This window comes from Martes martes, assembly GCF_963455335.1.
Source record: "Martes martes genome assembly, chromosome: 14".
Lineage (NCBI taxonomy): Eukaryota > Metazoa > Chordata > Mammalia > Carnivora > Mustelidae > Martes > Martes martes.
This window is the reverse complement of record NC_137902.1, coordinates 74,989,537-75,007,550: the sequence shown is the minus strand read 5'-3', so window position 1 is coordinate 75,007,550 and position 18,014 is coordinate 74,989,537. Positions and strand designations below refer to the sequence as shown.

Genomic DNA, 18,014 nt, shown 5'->3' with positions numbered 1-18,014 from the left:
CGCGGGGGCCTTTTGCGCAAGCGCTCTTCCACCTTTTCTTGATAGTCGCCATCTCGTTTCACGCCCCAGGGCGGGAGAGGACTCTGGAGCCTGCAGGTCTCCGTGGTGTGACAGAGGGCGGGGCCTGGAACCTGCGCTGGCCGGGAGCGGTGGCCGAGCCCCTGCAGGTGTGTCGGAGGCCTCTCTGCGGGTGCGAGGCTGGGGTGGAGGGCGGGGGAAAGCGGGGTTTCCGCGGCTGCGCCGAATCGGAGAACCTGAAAGCCGCTGCCTCCCCCTTCTGAGTGCCCGACTGGCCTCCGAGAAGGACTGGGGAGGGGGTCGGGCAGGGGGCTTTGCTGGAGACTGCCCGCTGTCCGCCTTCTTGGCTCACGACCTGCGGAGCCGGGCGGCCCGAGTTGGCCCGGGGCGCGGGAGGAGCGGGGAAGGACGCGGGGGAATGGCTTTTGTGACGTGGACCCTGGGCCCGCCACGTCCGCGCTGGCGTGGCTGCTGGCGCCGCAGCGCTGTCAAGCCCGGGGGACCTGCGCGCGTCCGTCCCCGACACTAAGCGAACAGGATAACCTCGGTTACGTCCGGGACACTCATCTGTAAAATAATTCCAGTAACCACTGGGGCTGTTTGCTGTATTAAATAGGGCTGTCTATACAAAGTATAAGGACTCAATAAAGGTGAGCTGCATTTATGATTACAAGGTATGCTGTTCTTTTCATTATTGGCTCATTTGATCATCATCATCATAACCATCCTTTGAATCGGTATTAATCAGCTCCATTATAATAAATACGAGTATTAGAGGTTGAGAGATAAATTGGTATACTCAGCACTAACGGAGGAGGGTGGGTAAATTCTCATTGTTTTACTCTGGTTCATGCTGCTTCCCAAGGTAAAATCCAGTCTTCGGTTGTATTTAGTACAGTAATTGTCCGTGAGCAAAACTGCGGAGTGTGGTAGACCTAACCTGGCCGCGTAGAGTTCTATTTGCAAAATATTCTTGAGGCTTCCTCAGAACTCTTGTGTCAAAAGGTTAATTAAAGCCCCTCTTGCATTCTCCAACCTGTTTATATTCTCAGAGGGCTGTTAATATGTAAACTGAAACCGTAAGATGAGCCCTGAATTTTAAGTTTTATTGGAGGAGCTGGGAATCCTCTCCAGGCAAGAAGCTGGTTTCTCGAGAGGGGAAATGGGACAGACTTTGTTAAATGACAGAAACTGGAATTTCTTCCGGGCTCCATGTTAAAGTGATAAAATGTCTCTGTTCGGGTGTCCAGTTGTATCTGGACTCAGGTCGTTTTGTAAGCATCATGCCAGCCGGAAGAGGTTTCTGCTGTCCCCGCATTATGGCATCTAGTTATCTTTTGCTACGTACATAAAGTGTCCTGGGATTTATGGTGTCACATCATTATTTTAAGGTTTAGATTTGTGTGGCTGTCAGAAGATCAGCAGATGACCATGTCAAAATTCTACAAGGCCTAATTAACTTTTACCCTAAGGCCCATACCAGGTTGGAGGGGACAGTGAATTCCAGGGTATTGTCTGGATTTGTAGCATTGAGTGAAGACGTACAGAATCAAAATGGTACAGGAAAGGTGGTTCAAAATTATCTAATTCCTCCTGTTAAATAATAGCATTGAAACAAAGTCACTAAGTGTGTTAATAGCAGAGATTAACATAGAATAAAAGTCTCCAGGTCGTCCAGTATACCATGTTTAAGTCAAAACAAGTTTCATGGAGAACTGATTTTGGAGAAACTGCAGTTTAGGGGGAACATGTTAATTTTTGAGGGCTTTGAAGACTTTCTAACTTTGTAGAGTTTATATTATTATTATTTTTAAAGATTTTATTTATTTATTTGACAGACAGAGATCACAAGTAGGCAGAGAGGTGGGGGAAGCAGGTTCCCCGCGGAGCAGAGAGCCCAATGCGGGGTTCGATCCCCAGACCCTGAGATCATGACCTGAGCCGAAGGCAGAGGCTTTAACCCACTGAGCCACCCAGGCGCCCCGAGTTTATAATATTAATAGGAAAAATGATTATGTAACTTAAACACTTCCATATCAGTATTTCTTTTCAACATTATTTGTAATGCCAGCATCAGGGTCCATGCTTTGGATATATATTATACACCTTAGATATTTATTATACACATTGCCTAACCTGCTGTTTTTGGATGTTTAAGTTTTCAGTTCTTTTGCATTTTTAGTAATGGACATTTGGTCCATTTAGTAAATGGACACATAATTTTCAAAACAGTCAGTAGGAGAAAAATATTCAGATTCACTCAGAAATTTTCCCAGATTCATCATGATTATATCAGAGTCACCAATGGACAGGTGGGTACTCCTTTATCACAGTCCTTCTATTTCTCTTCATGGCTCAAAGGGCTATTTTCCCAGGAGTTTGTTTTACTAAATTGTATGGAAATTTGTCACAGGTGATTCCTGAGCTGCAAGAAAAGGTCTTTTAAGACTCCTGTCTTCCAACTTTCTGTGTTCTGGCTTCATAGTTTCTGTCCTTTCCCAAGAGAAGCAGAAAATGAACAAGTACCAGGTGAGTCATTTCTTTAGCCCTGTGTGTGTGTGTTTGTGTATGTATTTTCAGTGAGTTTTATAAAAGCCCAAACTTTAAACTCGAAAAATGGAAATACTTAAAAATCACGTTAAGGGAAAACGCTGTTTGAATAGCACAGCAGTTCTAAAGTGTAGTCTGCAGACCCCTGGGCCTTTACAAGAGGCCTGTGAGGTCAGAACATAATACTAGGATGCAAACCGCCTTGCACACTGATGGTGCGAGAGAGTGGAGACTAGGTTGCTGCCTGTTTAGCATGAATCAAGACAATGACGACAATGACACCAATGACGGTATTTCTCTGTAGTGTACTTACAATAAAAAACTACCACCTTTACTTAAGGGTATATCTTTGGTGAAACAGTAGAAATTGATTTTTATTAAATCTTGACCCTTGAATACACATCTTTTTAATATTCAGTCTGACGAAATGGGAAGTTAACATACAGTACCTTTGCTACATACTGAGGAATGATGGTTGTTTAAAGGAAAAGCATTTGTGTGATTGATTCGTGAGCTCACCTAGCCACCTTTATCATGGAATACTATTTTTACTTGAAAGAGCAACTGGCAGACAAACTGGTTATTCAGATGGGTATTTACCAAACCTTTTCTCAAAAATGGCAAAACTGAGCCTGTCACTTTAAGGGAAATAACTCTCAGTATTTCTTGCCAATGTTAAAAAGTTGAGCTTTCAAGTGAAACAGAATTTTGGAAAACTTGTATCCTCCACTGTGAAGCTGACACCCTCTAATACTTAGATTTTTCTGAGGAGAAATGGTGAGGATACTAACAAATGTGATATATTTTTTATATGTGTCTGCATTTTGAGTAATATTTTCTTTAAAATTATTTGAGAATGAGTGAGTATGTGTGCACAAGCAGGGGGAGTGGCAGAGGGAGAAGCCAGCTCTTCGCTGAGTACGGAGGCCCATGCGGGGCTTGATCCCAGGACCCTGAGGATCATGGCTTGAGCTGAAGGCAGACGCTTAACCGACTGAGCCACCCAGGCACCCCTTGAGTATGTGCTCAGAGGCATGACAGCATGACATAGAGAAGTGAGCAAAAAATAAGTTGGCTAGGGAATGCCACTCTAAAAGGTAGTATTTGAAGAAAGTCCTGGTTAAAAGAGAAACTGAACCAAGCAGAATTCTGGGGGAAGAGCATTCTAGATAGGAAGAACAGCAAATACAAACACCCTAAGACATGTTCCCAAAATGGTTCAAAATATTGAAGCTACAGAGTGTAGGACCTAGGGGAGACTGAGCTAAAAGGGGAAATCAAAGAGGAAGAAAGGGCTGGAGTATGTAGGGCCTTGTAGGCTGAAGAAAACACTGAATTTCAATTTATTTAAAAATCATATTATGCAATCAAAGGAATGTACATAATGTATATGTAAAATTTAGGGAATACTGATGAAACACAGGTGTATCCCTTATCTGGCTTAAGAAATGAAAATTACTACTATCTTTGAAGCCCTTGTGTGCCCCTCCTTATTCTCATCTCACCATTCATTACCCTGAGAAACATGAAGCCTGACTTCTGTGATAACCATTTCTTTGCTTTTATCATTTAATGTTTAAAAAAAAAAACTGTATTTGCCAATTAATTTCCCAGTCCTTTGATAAGCACTTGACATAGTCAGTCTTATGTAATTCTTACAGTCCAGCTTTTGAAGTGGTTTATGGTAGTAATTATGTTATTAACTAAAAATCCTAGTCTTTGGGCATGATAATGGGGAGAAAGAGGCTCTGGAAAGAGGGAGAAATAATGGAAGAGGAAGCTAAAAAAAACCAGTCTTTCAACAGTTCTCATTTAGTCTTGTACATCTTTTACACGACATTCTCCATATCCAAAATTCATTCAGGGGTTCCACAACGTTTTCCCCACGTTATGCTCTGTAAATCTCTGACTGGTCAGTTTGGACAGCACAAATGACTAGTCAGCCTTTTTGTTTTTTTGAAGTAATTTTGAGTGTAGTCTCACTACTGACTCTTGGAAAGGTTTATTTTATGCAGATACTGTAATTTTTTGTTTGCTTGTTGCCATTTTGGCCAAATGAGATGATCTTTTTTATTTCTTCTTGTATCTTTCAGGTTGTATTGCCATACATTTCGTCTCTTTGAAAACATCCTTTATGTTGTTTTTATTCTCACTTGCTTGATTTAATGCAGGTCTGCTGGTGGAAAATTCTGAGTTTGGTTTATCTGAAATACAAACAACTTTTTCACTGTGTAGAGAACTCTTGGTTGACAAGTCTTATATTTTAAAACACTGAAAACCATTCACTGTCTTCTACTGATACTACTGAAAATTCACCTTTTAATTTGTCAGACCTCTAAAGTAAATTTGCATTCTGGGCTAGCTACTTTTAAGATACCTTTAACTCTGCTGTGTGTATGTGTGAATTTTTCTTTATCCTAATGAGATTTACCGTACTTTCTTTGGGAGACATCCCACCCTGGTGTTCTGCTGCCAGCCTGTGGAGGGTTGTTGCCTTGTACTCAGTAGAGGCTTATGGAGAAAACTAGTGGCTCTTTGTATTTCAGACCATTCATATTGATTATGGAGCTTTCTATCTGGTTCCAGAAACTGCTTCCCCAACTTATAATAAAATGATCACTTTGAGACATTTGATGGGAAGTAAAAAAAAGTCCTGTAGATACTAGGCTTCCGTTTAGTGACCTTTTGAATGTGAAACCTCCACAGGGCATATTGGTGTTCACTTGTTCTGTGACTGGAGTTCTTAGGGCTTCTAATACATTACAGAAATCCGTAAGCAAACATTAAAATTTTGTTGAGTTGGGCCGGTTCCCACTCTCTCCTACTTGCCCCTAAAAGAGAAAGTCATTGTGGTTTTCTTTTCTCTTCTGCAGTATTCATCTCTTGTGAATTTTTTCCTTTGTTCATCTTTGGATTCTCAGTTCTCTGATAGGTTTTGGAAAACTAAGTTAGGGGCTTGTTGTTATTGTTAGGGTGAGATCCACTTCTCTTTTGTCTCTCTACATTCTATTCAGAACTAGCTTTTTATCCTTATGGTCAAGATGCTAGCTCTAAGCTACTTTCTGCTCAGCCTATGAAATTTGAAAATGCCCCCAAAATTCAAATTCAAGGTATGGGACTCATCCCAATCAATTTCTTTTTTCCTAGGATCTTGGTCCCTCCAGTTTTGGTGTTATGGTAATATCTGATGCTTTCTCACAGCCATTCTTAGTGTATTTTCTGGGGTTTGGTTTTTATTCTTATTTATTTTATAATTATGGCAAAATATACATAAAACTTTTTTTTCCAAACTTACCATTTTAACCATTTTTAACTGTATCGTTCAGTGGCATTTAAGTACATTCACATCATGGTACCATCATCATAACCATCCATCTCCAGAAATTTTTTCATCTTGCACAACTAAAATTCCTTAAAAAAAAAAAAAAAAGGAAAAAGATTTATTTATTTATTTATTTATTTATTTATTTGACAGAGAGACAGAGATAGAGAGCACAAGTTGGCAGAGCAGCAGACAGAGGGAGTGGGAGAAGCAGGCTTTCCACTACAGAGGGAGCCCGATGTCCTGGAATCATGACCTGAGCCGAAGGCAGCCACTTAACCGACTGAGCCACCCAGGCGTCCCACAGCTAAAATTCTAGCCATTAAACAATAACTCCCTATTCTGCCTTCCCTTGGGAACCATCAATCTACTTTCTATCTATAAACCTGACTATTCTAGGTCCCTCATATAAGTAGAATCACACAGTATTTGCTGCTTTTAATTGGCATATTTCACTCAGTATAATGTCCTTAAGGTTCATCAGTGTAGCATGTGACCAGATTTCCTTCCCATTAATAGCTAAATGATATTCCATTGTTTCTATATACCGTATTTTATTTATGCATTCCTTTTTTTCCCTGCTATTTGACGTATTGTTAAAAATCATGATTTTATATTTTTTAATGAGGTCCATGTTTCCTTTTGCACCTAGTTAACTTCTCTTAATATTCACACTTCCCTCCTTCAATGCGGCCTCTTTTCTACTTTTAGTTGTGGAATTTGGCCAGTCTTGGGGTTGTTTTCTTGGGTTATTTACACTGAGGTGTTATCTAGTTGTATCCATGGGTGGTTGCGAGCTGAGGGTCTTCCTGCTCCATCATCTTCCTAACCTCTCCTTTATGCAGTCATCTCTTGATGGACACTTGGCTTTTTGCACCTTGTACCTATTGTGAATAGTGCTGCTATGAACACTGGCATACAAATTCCAGTCTGAGTCCCTGCTTTGAGTGTTTTGGATATAGAGGAGTGAAATTGCTGAATCATACGGTAATTCTTTAACTTTTTGAGGAACCAGTGTACTATATTCTCTGTAGGAGTTGCACCATTTTACATTCCCATCAGCAATGCACAAGGGTTCCAATTTCTCTATATCCTTGCCAGTACTTGGTGTTTTCCTAGGTTTTTATGTTGTTGTTGCTATGTTGAAAGTAGTCATCCTGATGGGTGTTTTGTGCTGTCTTTTATCTTCTTTATTCTTTATAACTTATTCTTGACTCTTTAACTTTCAGCAAAATTCGCTCTTTTTGGGTATACAGTTCAGTAAGGATTTTTTTTTTAAGATTTAAAAAATTTTTATTTGACAGAGAGAGATCACAAGTAGGCAGAAAGGCAGGCAGAGAAAGAGAGGGGGGAAGTAGGCTCCCTGCTGAGCAGCGAGCCCGATGTGGGGCTCGATTCCAGGACCCTGAGATCATGACCTGAGCTGAAGGCAGAGGCTTAACCCACTGAGCCACCCAGGCGCCCCCAGTTCAGTGAGTTTTGACACATGCATAAAGGCATAGTCATCACCACAGAGAATACAGAACAATTTCACTGCCTCAAAACTATTTTGGTTCCCTCCACCACTAATTCCTGGCAATCACCAATTTATTCTTTATCCCTAGAATTTTGCCTTTTTCTGAATATCATATAAATGAAATCAAATAGTATGTAGTTTTCTGAGACTACCAATTTTCATTTAGCATAATACATTTGAGATTTAATCATACTGATTGTATTCACAGTTCACTCATTTTTATTGCTGAATAGTACTGAACTATATGTATGTATCCAATTTATTAACTCATTCACCAGGTGAAAAGCATTGGGTTTTCTGCTTTGTGGCAATTATAAAAGGAGCTGTTACAAACAACTGCAGAGTTCTACCTGTTTCGCATTCTTGTCAGCATTTGGTATTGTCAGTAGTTTTTCAAATCATGCTGATAGGTGTGTAGTGGTATCTCATTATGGCTTTAATTTGCATTTATCCTAATGACTAATATATTGAAAATGTTTTAATGTCCTTATTTCCTACCCATATATCTTCTTTTGGAGTGCACTTACCAAGTTTCTCTACCTTGGTCTTTTACATTTCGGTTTTGAACTAGAACTGCCCATTAGTTGTGAGTCTCTCTTTCTTTGCTTCCTAAGCACTCTCCTCCTGACCTGCCCATTTATTTAGAGTTCTGCCAGGCTTCAGTCTTGTCCTAATTTCTGGTACCATTATCTTGAATGTTGTTGCTTTCAGATTTCTTTTCTAGCTCTTCTGGAACTCCGTTTTTTAAATGTATGACAATATTATTTATTGAAATTTATTTACATGTATATCCGCCCAAATGGGACAGTTCCAGCTCTCTGTTCCTCAGTCACTTCACAGTGTGAACAAAATTCAACTCTGTCTCCTGCCAAACGGATTCTTTTGTTTTCCAGTTTTCTTTTATGGATTTCCTAGTTGCCACAGAATAATGTTAGTTGGCAAGGTATAAATGTTCTAACACGCCACAACCCACCCCTGCTGTATAGCCAGGAGAGGAAACTTCTGTTTCTGTATAAGTTAGGGAGATCATTGTCATGAACAAAAACAGCTTGGAGCTCACTCCAGAGCAGGAAGTCAGAACAGCAATGATGGAAGAGGAAAGACGGTGAGGTCACAGTTGCGAGCAACGTAAGATCAAGTGGGCACAGCCACAGGCAGAGGTGCTCACCCTGACTGGGGAGATGCAGGAGAGGTCTGAGACCAGGGAATCCAAGGACTGGCACTAGGAGTAAAAAAGGAAGGGACTTAAGACTGTGTGCAGGAACAGATGGCAGCTTCAAGCAGTCAGCAATACAGAGGAAAGGAAGTAAAATCCCTCGTGTGCTTGGAAGTGAAGGCAAATCAGAAAACATGCAGCTGAAACCAGGTGTCCTAAAGAAAAGAGTATATTATCACAGACTCTGAAACACCACCCACAGTACTGCTGTTTCCTTCAAGAATGTGAATATACTCTGACAAGAGAGAGAGGTTTTTGAACTAAGGACTAGCGCAACACTTCCATCCCTTCCCACCATAAAATGAGGTTTTATCTTCATTTGATCATGAATAAAAAATGTTACTCAACATGCAGACAATACTAAGAGAAAAAAGTAGAAAGTGTGAACTAACACTTTGTCCACTGATGTTAGTATTCCTCCCCAAACAAACGCACAGTACAGGAGAGTATACCTTTTGGATATTAAGGAGTTTCAGATAGGAAATCACTTTAAAACCCAGAGATTAAAGACTCAGAAACTGAAAAACAAGTAGATATAAAATATAAGTAAATTAACTTAGGAAAGAAATAATAGAATAGAAAATCCTGTCAGGTTAGAAGATTAAATGACAGTGTACCTCAGGAGAAGAGAAATCCAAGTCCAATAACTGGCATGTGGTAGAGGAACTGGAAGAGACCATGGAGTGGGGGAGGGGGTGGGAGTGCTGGTAAGAATCAACCAGAAAGAGAAAGAGAGAGTAACAGGAAATAAAGTAGAATCCCTGAATAACAAAACCTAAATACTGGAAGAGAGCTAATATTTAATCCAAGGAAACTTTCCATTAAAAAAAGAAACTGAATTACATTATTGAAAAGGTTCTGTGTGCCAGAGAGAACGGACCCAGGGTAGTAAACCCCAAGAGAGAGTCTACTAAAACTACTAGGCTTACTTAAAAGTAGAGAAAAAGTCCTCTAGATCACAAGGGAAAAAGTCTACATCACTTGCCCAGGAAAGAAAATAAAATTGACATAATTCTTATTGCCGACATATATATAAAACAAGAAGCAAGAACTTGTATTCAGCAAAGAAGTTCTTCACGTTTTCACATGTCAGGTTCTGTGGAATATAAACAAAGCAATGATTGGAGGAAATTGCATAATCTTAAACAGTCCTACCAATAAAAATGGGAGAATCAAAGTAATTAGCCTTGTGGTTCTAGCTATTATCAAACTCTACAGATACTGTGGGAGTTATCCTTCCCTTCTCTCAATGATTATTCATTTCCAATGAAGGTATGTTTCTTCCCCCCATTGCGGCTATTTTAAATGTTTATCATTCCGTTCACATATGCCTCTAATTTTCTAACACTCCATATTTCTGGTGTGGTCTTTGGCTCTTCTACTTCAGTGTTCTCTTCTCAACTACCAGGTTACCCCCTGGAACTCTAGCACTTCACATCTGTCTCTTCAGTGGCTCCCTGTTATCTGTAACTGAGTGGGTGACCATCCCTAAGATGTGGTAGGACACCCCACAAAGTATAAAAATGGTGTGAAACGGTAGAACATCTATTCATATTTTTGTTTCTTATAAATAGAAAAACAACTTGTCAATTTTTAATAGACTATTATAAATTTATGTTTATAAGCAGATGCCCACTAAGTGGGTATACAAAATATATTTTAATGGCCCAGAGACACACTCAGAATTATTCCATGTTGTCAGCCGACTAGACTGTATCACCTAAGTGATCTTTCCTATTCTCATATCATGCTGTCTTATTTGTAACTTTTCTAAACTTGCCATTTTTCATACATCAAGGCCTTTGCCAACTCTGTTTTTTTAATTCCCAAAATTTATGTTACCTTGACTACCTAGTTAAATCTGATTTGATAATACATAATGCAAATATCTATCCCCATCTGTGACCATCTTATATCTGGTATAGGTTTCTGTTGAGCACCTGTTATGCATATTATATTCAAGTATTTACTTCTTTGCCTCCTTGTCACAGTGTAAGCTCCTTGACAACAAGCATAGTTGCTTTCATTCATCGCTGTATCTCCAGCAGAGTTCTGGGCATGGGTGGTATCTCAGTAAATACATATTGAACAATTCACCTATGTACAGAGTAGCAAAGTATCTTAACTTTCTAGAGTACACTATGTGGCTGGCAGGTTAACAGCTAGTTTACAGTGTCTTTTTGTGGTACTCTACTCTGATGACTTTAATTTGAACTGAAATATGTTGTTACAGGGACCAGTCACATTCAAGGATGTTACTGTGGAATTCAGCCGGGAAGAGTGGCAGTTAATGAACGATGCTCAGAGGACCCTATACAGAGAAGTGATGCAAGAGAACTATGGTCTCCTAGTCTCAGTGGGTGAGAAAAACTTACTACCAGTAGTTTGCATTTCCCTTCCCAGGTGCTGGACTGCATAATATTAGCTTTGTTTCAGGAGTCAAAGCTGACATCCATTTTGGGTGCCAGGAAAAATATGTGTCCCCACCCTCCCACTGAAAGAATCTAAATCTGCCAAGCCTAAATGGGACCTTCATTGTTCTGCTAAAGCTGCATTTCCTCATCCTTCAGAATCCCTAAATTCCAAGTAATCTATATTACATACTTTTCCACTAATAGGTTACCGTGTGAATAAGTCGAATGCAGTCTTCAAGCTGAAACAAGGAAAAGAACCGTGGATATTGGAAGTGGAATTTCCACATCGGAATTATCCGGGTGAGTGAGGACCTGTGGCGCCTGTTGCTAGTGAGGTGGTTGGTGCCTTTTGCATTCTGAAATATTTTTAGGCATCTTTTAAAATGCCCTATACTGGGGTGCCTGGGTGGCTCAGTGGGTTAAAGCCTCTGCCTTCAGCTCAGGTCATGATCCCAGGGTCCTGGGATCGAGCCCTGCATCGGGCTCTCTGCTCAGAGGCAAGCCTGCTTCCTCTTCTCTCCCTCTCTGCCTGCCTCTCTGCCTACTTGTCATCTCTGTCTGTCAAATAAATAAAATCTTTGAAAAAAAATAATAAAAAAAAATAAAATGCCCTATACTTTGGAAAAAGCCAAGGATTCTTGGATCTGCATATGCAAGCACCATAAATCACACCTCCAGTTTTCGTTTTTCCACATAAATTCCTCCTTTGCCAGACTTTTTAAAATAGTCTTCTCTTTCCTATATACAAAATCTAATCACTGCCTAACCCTGTCTTAGATTTTTAACTTTTTTCTAGAATTCCCAGTTACTGGAATTCTAGAACACTGTGATCTTAAATCTGATGATAAAGTTTTTGCCAAATGCCATTTCCCTCCTTTTACTGACAATGAGATGCCTCAGTTATTTCCAACACCGGTTTTATTAACTTCCTTTTCTCTCTTTAAACTCTGAAATATCAGATTATAAACCTTTAAGCCTTTCATCAACTACATTATTTCAGAGCTGATGCCTCCTTTTACATGTGGTTTGTCTTTCACACAAAGTATTAATTATTATCCCTTCTAAAATCTACCACACCTTACTTGGGAGTAACATGAAGATTTTAAAAACCAAAAACAAGCCAAAAAACTAAGATGATCTCACTCTGCTTCTGTAAATGCTTTTCTTATACTCCTGACTTGTGTACTTATGTGTTGCCGGGACCAGGATCAATGTCTGGTATTTAGTAGTTGTTCACTAGGTATCTGTTGAAAGACTGAATGTGAATTTTAGTAAGAGGCAGGCACTGTCTTCTCTGTGCCCTTCACAGTAACTCCTGCAAGGGTTCCCCCTTTCCTAAGACCAAAGACACAGAGGATCTTGTTTCCTGTGTGTCCCAGTTAGCCTTGTCCAGGCCCTCATCAAATAGCATCTTCTGTCTTCCCCACCAATGCTACGAAATTCCAACCCCAAACCTCTGCTCATAACCTTTCACTTTCTGTCAAGCATTTAAAAGTGAATAAATATGAAGGTCAGTAAGGGTTCCAGAATGATGTTGAGTAATTCTTCTTTAGAGATCATGTAGTAAATTGAAGCAGAGAGGTGGGAACTAAACTATGAAAACAGAAGACTAAGCCTGGGGCTGAGGCATGGCTAACACCATTCTGGAGATACAGTATTTGGCGATCAGGCTTGAAAATCGTTGCAAAATCGTTGCTGCTGCAAATGGGAGTGCATCATGTTTTATGATGGCTTGCATCCTCTTTTTAATCATCTTTCCTTTTGGATATATGTGTTCTTAGGTCTTCTGTCCCCATGAAAATTAAGACTGCTAGATGGAGAGTTGAGAGCCCAAAGTGTGAAACTGTTCCTCCACACACGGGGAAACCGGTGTGCCCAGAAAATCACATTAGCGTTGGCATCCAGATTGTTGCATGCGGGTACAGGGGAAAGCAAGCAGAAGTTTACAGTCTGCTAAAATAACACAGCAAATTAATTTTGAGCTGACAAAGACCTGTTAGCTTTTCATCCAGTTTCATCTTTCCCCTGATATTTCCAGTGAACACAGCTGTCTACTAATTTTTCTTTTCACCTGACTTACTCTTCTTGTCTGTCATGGGCTTACAGCATTCTGCGTTCCAAAGTCGTCTTCAGCAGCACTCTGAATATCTCTTCTTCTCTGCTCCCTATTCTCCCCGCCCCCCTTAACTTTTTCCTCCCAAGTTTTTAAGGCCATGTTTTTTGTAAAGTGTTAGAAGTACTTAGGTTTATAACTACGTTTCTTCCTGGGTCTGGTACCATAGTTTTTAATGTTTATGTTTTTTTCTAAACCAGTGGGTTAGACGGAATTTGCATTTGAGAGTTCCTTTATTTGGGGAGATTGGCCTGAAGCCTAAGAATTAACCCTACAACTATAATAATAACATTGAGATTTATATAGTATTAAATTTTGGATTTCTTTATAGAAGATCTCTGGAAAATTCATGACAGAGGAGCGAAATGCCAGGAAAGCCGAACTGAAAATTCAAGGCAAGTCCAAGATTTTGATTTTAAGATTAGAAGCCTTGTAATAAGAATGGGAGTACTAGAAGTGGGACAACACTAGTTCATACTAAATGTGAGAAAATTAACACTGGAGTGCATTCCGAAGCATATAACCCAAATGGGAAAGTTCTCTTCCATAATGGAGATCTTATTTAGGACCAAGAGATTCAAACTTTGAAGTTGCCTTTTAATTCTTCTGAGGTACACAGTAAGGGAGGTACTGTAGATAGATCTCAGGCATTTGAGAGACTCTTTGCATACAATGCAAGGGAAGGTTCCTTCTACCAAATAGTAAACCATAGTAGGTGTCAGAGAACTGTGAATCTACTCTACAGATTCTATATCTGTAGACAGGAAAAATCTCTAGAAATTGGTTCTCAGCGAGTGTGCCTTAGACATTACTGAATTTGGAAATTTCTCTCCAGGAATGGAGAACTCACAAAACACCAGCAAACTCAAGCCAGAGAGAAAATCCATAAATGCAACGAATGTGGAAAGTCCTTCTGCCAGAAGTCTATCCTCGTAATACATCAGCATATTCATTCAAAGGACAAACCCAGGGAATGCGGGGAATCTGGCTCTAGAAATGGAGACCGCACAGTACAACAGAAAACTCCCACCAGAGAGAAAACCTATGAATGTAAAGAGTGTAAAAAAACTTTCTATCACCTATCATCTCTTAGTAGACATCTGAGGACTCACGCAGGGGAGAAACCCTACGAATGTAATCAGTGTGAGAAATCCTTCTACCAGAAGCCACACCTTGTAGAACATCAGAAAACACACACAGGAGAGAAACCCTTTGAGTGTAATGAATGTGGGAAGTTCTTCTATGTTAAGGCATACCTCATGGTACATCAGAAAACACACACAGGGGAGAAACCGTATGAATGTAAGGAATGTAGGAAATCCTTTTCCCAGAAATCACACCTCACAGTACATCAGAGAACACACACGGGGGAGAAACCTTACAAATGTAAGGAATGTGGGAAATTCTTCTCTAGAAATTCACACCTCAAAACTCATCAGAGAACTCACACAGGAGAGAAACCCTATGGATGTAAGGAATGTGGGAAATGCTTCTACCAGAAGTCAGCCCTCACAGTACATCAGCGAACTCACACAGGGGAGAAACCCTTTGAATGTAATAAATGTGGAAAAAACTTTTACTATAAATCAGACCTCACTAAACATCAGAGAAAACACACAGGGGAGAAGCCCTACGAATGTCATGAATGTGGTAAATCTTTCTCCGTGAATTCAGTCCTCAGATTACATCAAAGGACGCACACAGGAGAGAAACCCTATGAATGTAAGGAATGTGGGAAATCCTTCTCTCAGAAGTCACATTTTATCATACATGAGAGAAAACACACAGGGGAGAAACCCTATGAGTGTCAGGAGTGTAGGAAAACTTTTATTCAGAAATCAAAACTTACCGCACATCAGAAGACACACACAGAGGGAAAAAGCTGAAAAATACTATGAATTGGGAACTTCCTTTGGAATTCATCCTTTAGATAATTCACACAAGACAAAAAACTTAGGAATATCATCTATCTCAGAAAATTCTGGTCACAGTCTGTCTTGACAGAAAACAAAATACACAGAAATTCTTTAAATGTATAAGGGAGAGATTTTTACCGCATGTCAGACTTAACTAAGTACCAGACAACCGACAAATTGTAAAATATGAGGGAGGCCATTCTTTTAGAAGTCATACTAGATTGCACAACACAGAAATCACATGAGAGAAATCCTATAAAAACACATGAGTATCAGGAAATTTTCTGACAGGGCAGCCATCAGTAGATAGCCAAAGCTCACCTGAGAAGCTCCTATCAGTCCCCTTCCTGAGCATTCAGAAACCTCTGATACCAGGTGCACTCGGAGTACTCAGAGGTGTAACTGCATAGACTGCAACACATACAGAAGACTGTATCGAGAAGTGCTGCTTCCGTGAACTGCAGATCCACGATGCCAGGCTAGAACCTTTGCAAGCATTCCAAATATGTGTAAGTTTCTTGAAAAAAATTCAAGGAGCATCTGTACTAAGTGGGGTTAACAGTTACGCCAGAAGTCATGTTGCAGCAATCGGATTCTGAGGGGTTTTCTTTGTTTTGGGTTGGTTTTTTTTTTTTTAAAGAAACCTACCAATGTCTAGATATTTGAAGCTTTTTAAAAAGCACAAACACATTGAAAAAACCAGGTGACATCCTTGCACACATGTGAAGAATCCTTTAGTACGTAGAACTAATGTGAGTCAGCGTGCTGCAAGACAGGCTGTGGATGTTTATGTGCACGTGGATCCATCCGTATTTGTACATAAGGAAATATGTAGCTTTGGTTCAATGGTTTTCATGAATGTGAACATACTTCACATTATGTCTGGGCAGCGACTCTGCTGTTACTCTAATGTGTATTTTAAATGTAATATTCTTTTAAAATTGTAATGCATCTTTTTCTCCTATTTCTTTGTATTTTTTAATGAATATAGACATTACTGAACCAATTCTTAAGAAAGGTCAGTGAATTTTACATTAGGGACACATTTATTCATAAGAAAAGACAAATTATTTTTAAAAACAGCTGAAAACAATTAATGCTATGTAAAGAAGTAGTATCTATCTTACTGTTGATATTTTAGCGGGGTGCAGAGATATCTGCATTAGAATTTTGTATGTTTTAAGAATGTTCTTCACTGCCTTTTTCTTCACAGTAGAAGCAACATTGTAGTGGTTAAGAGTGGGGACTCTGGACTCTTACGGCCACAGCTCAAATTCCAGCATGGAGCATGCCACTTAACCTCTCTGTGCCTCTGTTTCCTTTTCTATAAAAGAGAAGTGATAATGATAGGATTGCTTTGAGGTATAAATGAGTTAATATTTTTAGAGCACTTAGAATATGTCTGAGACACAAGAAAAACATATGTTAGATACTCTTATCATTATAACTTGTATTCCTTCAATTATGCTGGGAAAAAAAAGTTGGCTACCAGCATTCACCACTCACTTTATTGCTGTAGTGCCTTGGTTTGGCTTGGTTGTACATTTTCCCACAAGTGATTCAGATATTCAGATGTGACCCAAAGCCCGTTTCTGTAGCCTACAAGCCAAGAATGGTTTTGCATTTCTAAGTGGGTGGAAAAAAATAATATTTTGTGACATGTGAAAATTATATTCAAATTTCAGTGTCCATAAATAAAGTTTTATTAGAATACTAATAAAAATCATTTGTCTCTTTTGCCTGAGGCTGCCTTCAGCACTACAAGAGAAGAGTTGAGTAGTTCTGACAGAGACCATATGGCTCACAGAGCCTACACAGCTACTATCTGGCACTTTACAAAGTTAAGTTTTTCTGTTACTTAGAGCTGAAAACACCACAATCAATGTATACGATGTACTTTCCTATATGTTATGTTTCAGAAATGATGCATACAGCAATTTGTGGATGGGTGGTTTTGTGCAGTGTATTTATTTTGTACGTTGTATTTATATGTTAAACGCCTAAGCATTTGAATTTTTTTAAATAAGTGTGTTTTATTTGTTAAACTGTTATAAAATCAAAATATTTTCTGATGGAATGTAGCAGTACATGTATAAAATAAACATTGTCTAAATTAAATCAAATTGTTAATTGGTCCTTAAAAAATATTCCCTTATTTTCTTCCAAGTCAATGGCCAGTGTTCCCTATATCATTTTATAATTTTCTCACTATCCCATGATCATTTTTGTCAAACTTAACTATCATAATCTAGTAACAAAAACCTTACAATACCCAACTCCATGAGCTCCATTACTAGTAATCTACATTACTAGTATTACTAGAGTACTAGCAGAATTATATTATTGCCTAAACTTCAGGATGGTTAAATGCCACTCCAATCTGAATCCTGCCACCTTTCTGCCCCTTCCAAATGAGGACTTTCTTGGGGCACCTGGGTGGCTCAGTTGTTAAGCAACTGCCTTCAGCTCAGGTCATGATCCTGGAGTCCCGGGATCGAGTCCCACATCAGGCTCCCTGCTCAGCAGGGAGTCTGCTTCTCCCGCTGACCTTCTCCCCTCTCATGCTCTCTCTCCCTCATTCTCTCTCTCTCTCTCTCGAATAACCAAATGAGGACTTTCTTGAAGCTCAACTTCGTAAACATGGCTTGATTTGTCTGCTGTTTACCACTAATGAACACCTACTTGTGATACTCAGTAATTGCCTTGTAGTCCATGTAACTTCTGAATACTCAAATACAATAAATATTGTTACCAATACTCCACCCAACACTGACATGAGCATGCCACCTTGATTATAGCTATGCCTTTGGAGTAGTTCTTTATTTCAACCTGCTGTGAAAGCAAATATGTTTCCTAATTTCCCCTGGCTTCTCAATCAAAAATTAAGAAGTATTGCTTTTTGCCCTGAAATAAATAATACATTATATGTTAATTTAAAAAATTATTGCG

The 18,014-nt window shown here is 39.5% G+C and overlaps 1 protein-coding gene across 1 annotated transcript; it reads left to right on the top strand.

Moving 5' to 3' along the window:
- Positions 1-40: 40 nt before the first annotated feature.
- Positions 41-17,179, top strand: ZNF25 (zinc finger protein 25). Its single transcript, XM_080823744.1, has 6 exons — positions 41-167; positions 2,432-2,547; positions 10,856-10,982; positions 11,241-11,336; positions 13,481-13,544; positions 13,985-17,179. The coding sequence occupies exons 2-6, from the start codon at positions 2,533-2,535 to the stop codon at positions 15,033-15,035; spliced, it is 1,353 nt and encodes a 450-aa protein (XP_080679870.1). The 5' UTR covers positions 41-167; positions 2,432-2,532; the 3' UTR covers positions 15,036-17,179.
- Positions 17,180-18,014: the final 835 nt, after the last annotated feature.

Bases quoted from the DNA above. Each gene is read 5' to 3' on its own strand.
- ZNF25 (XM_080823744.1), top strand. The intron at 10,983-11,240 runs GTGAGAAAAACT...TTCCACTAATAG, and splicing joins TGGTCTCCTAGTCTCAGTGG to GTTACCGTGTGAATAAGTCG. The intron at 11,337-13,480 runs GTGAGTGAGGAC...ATTTCTTTATAG, and splicing joins TCCACATCGGAATTATCCGG to AAGATCTCTGGAAAATTCAT.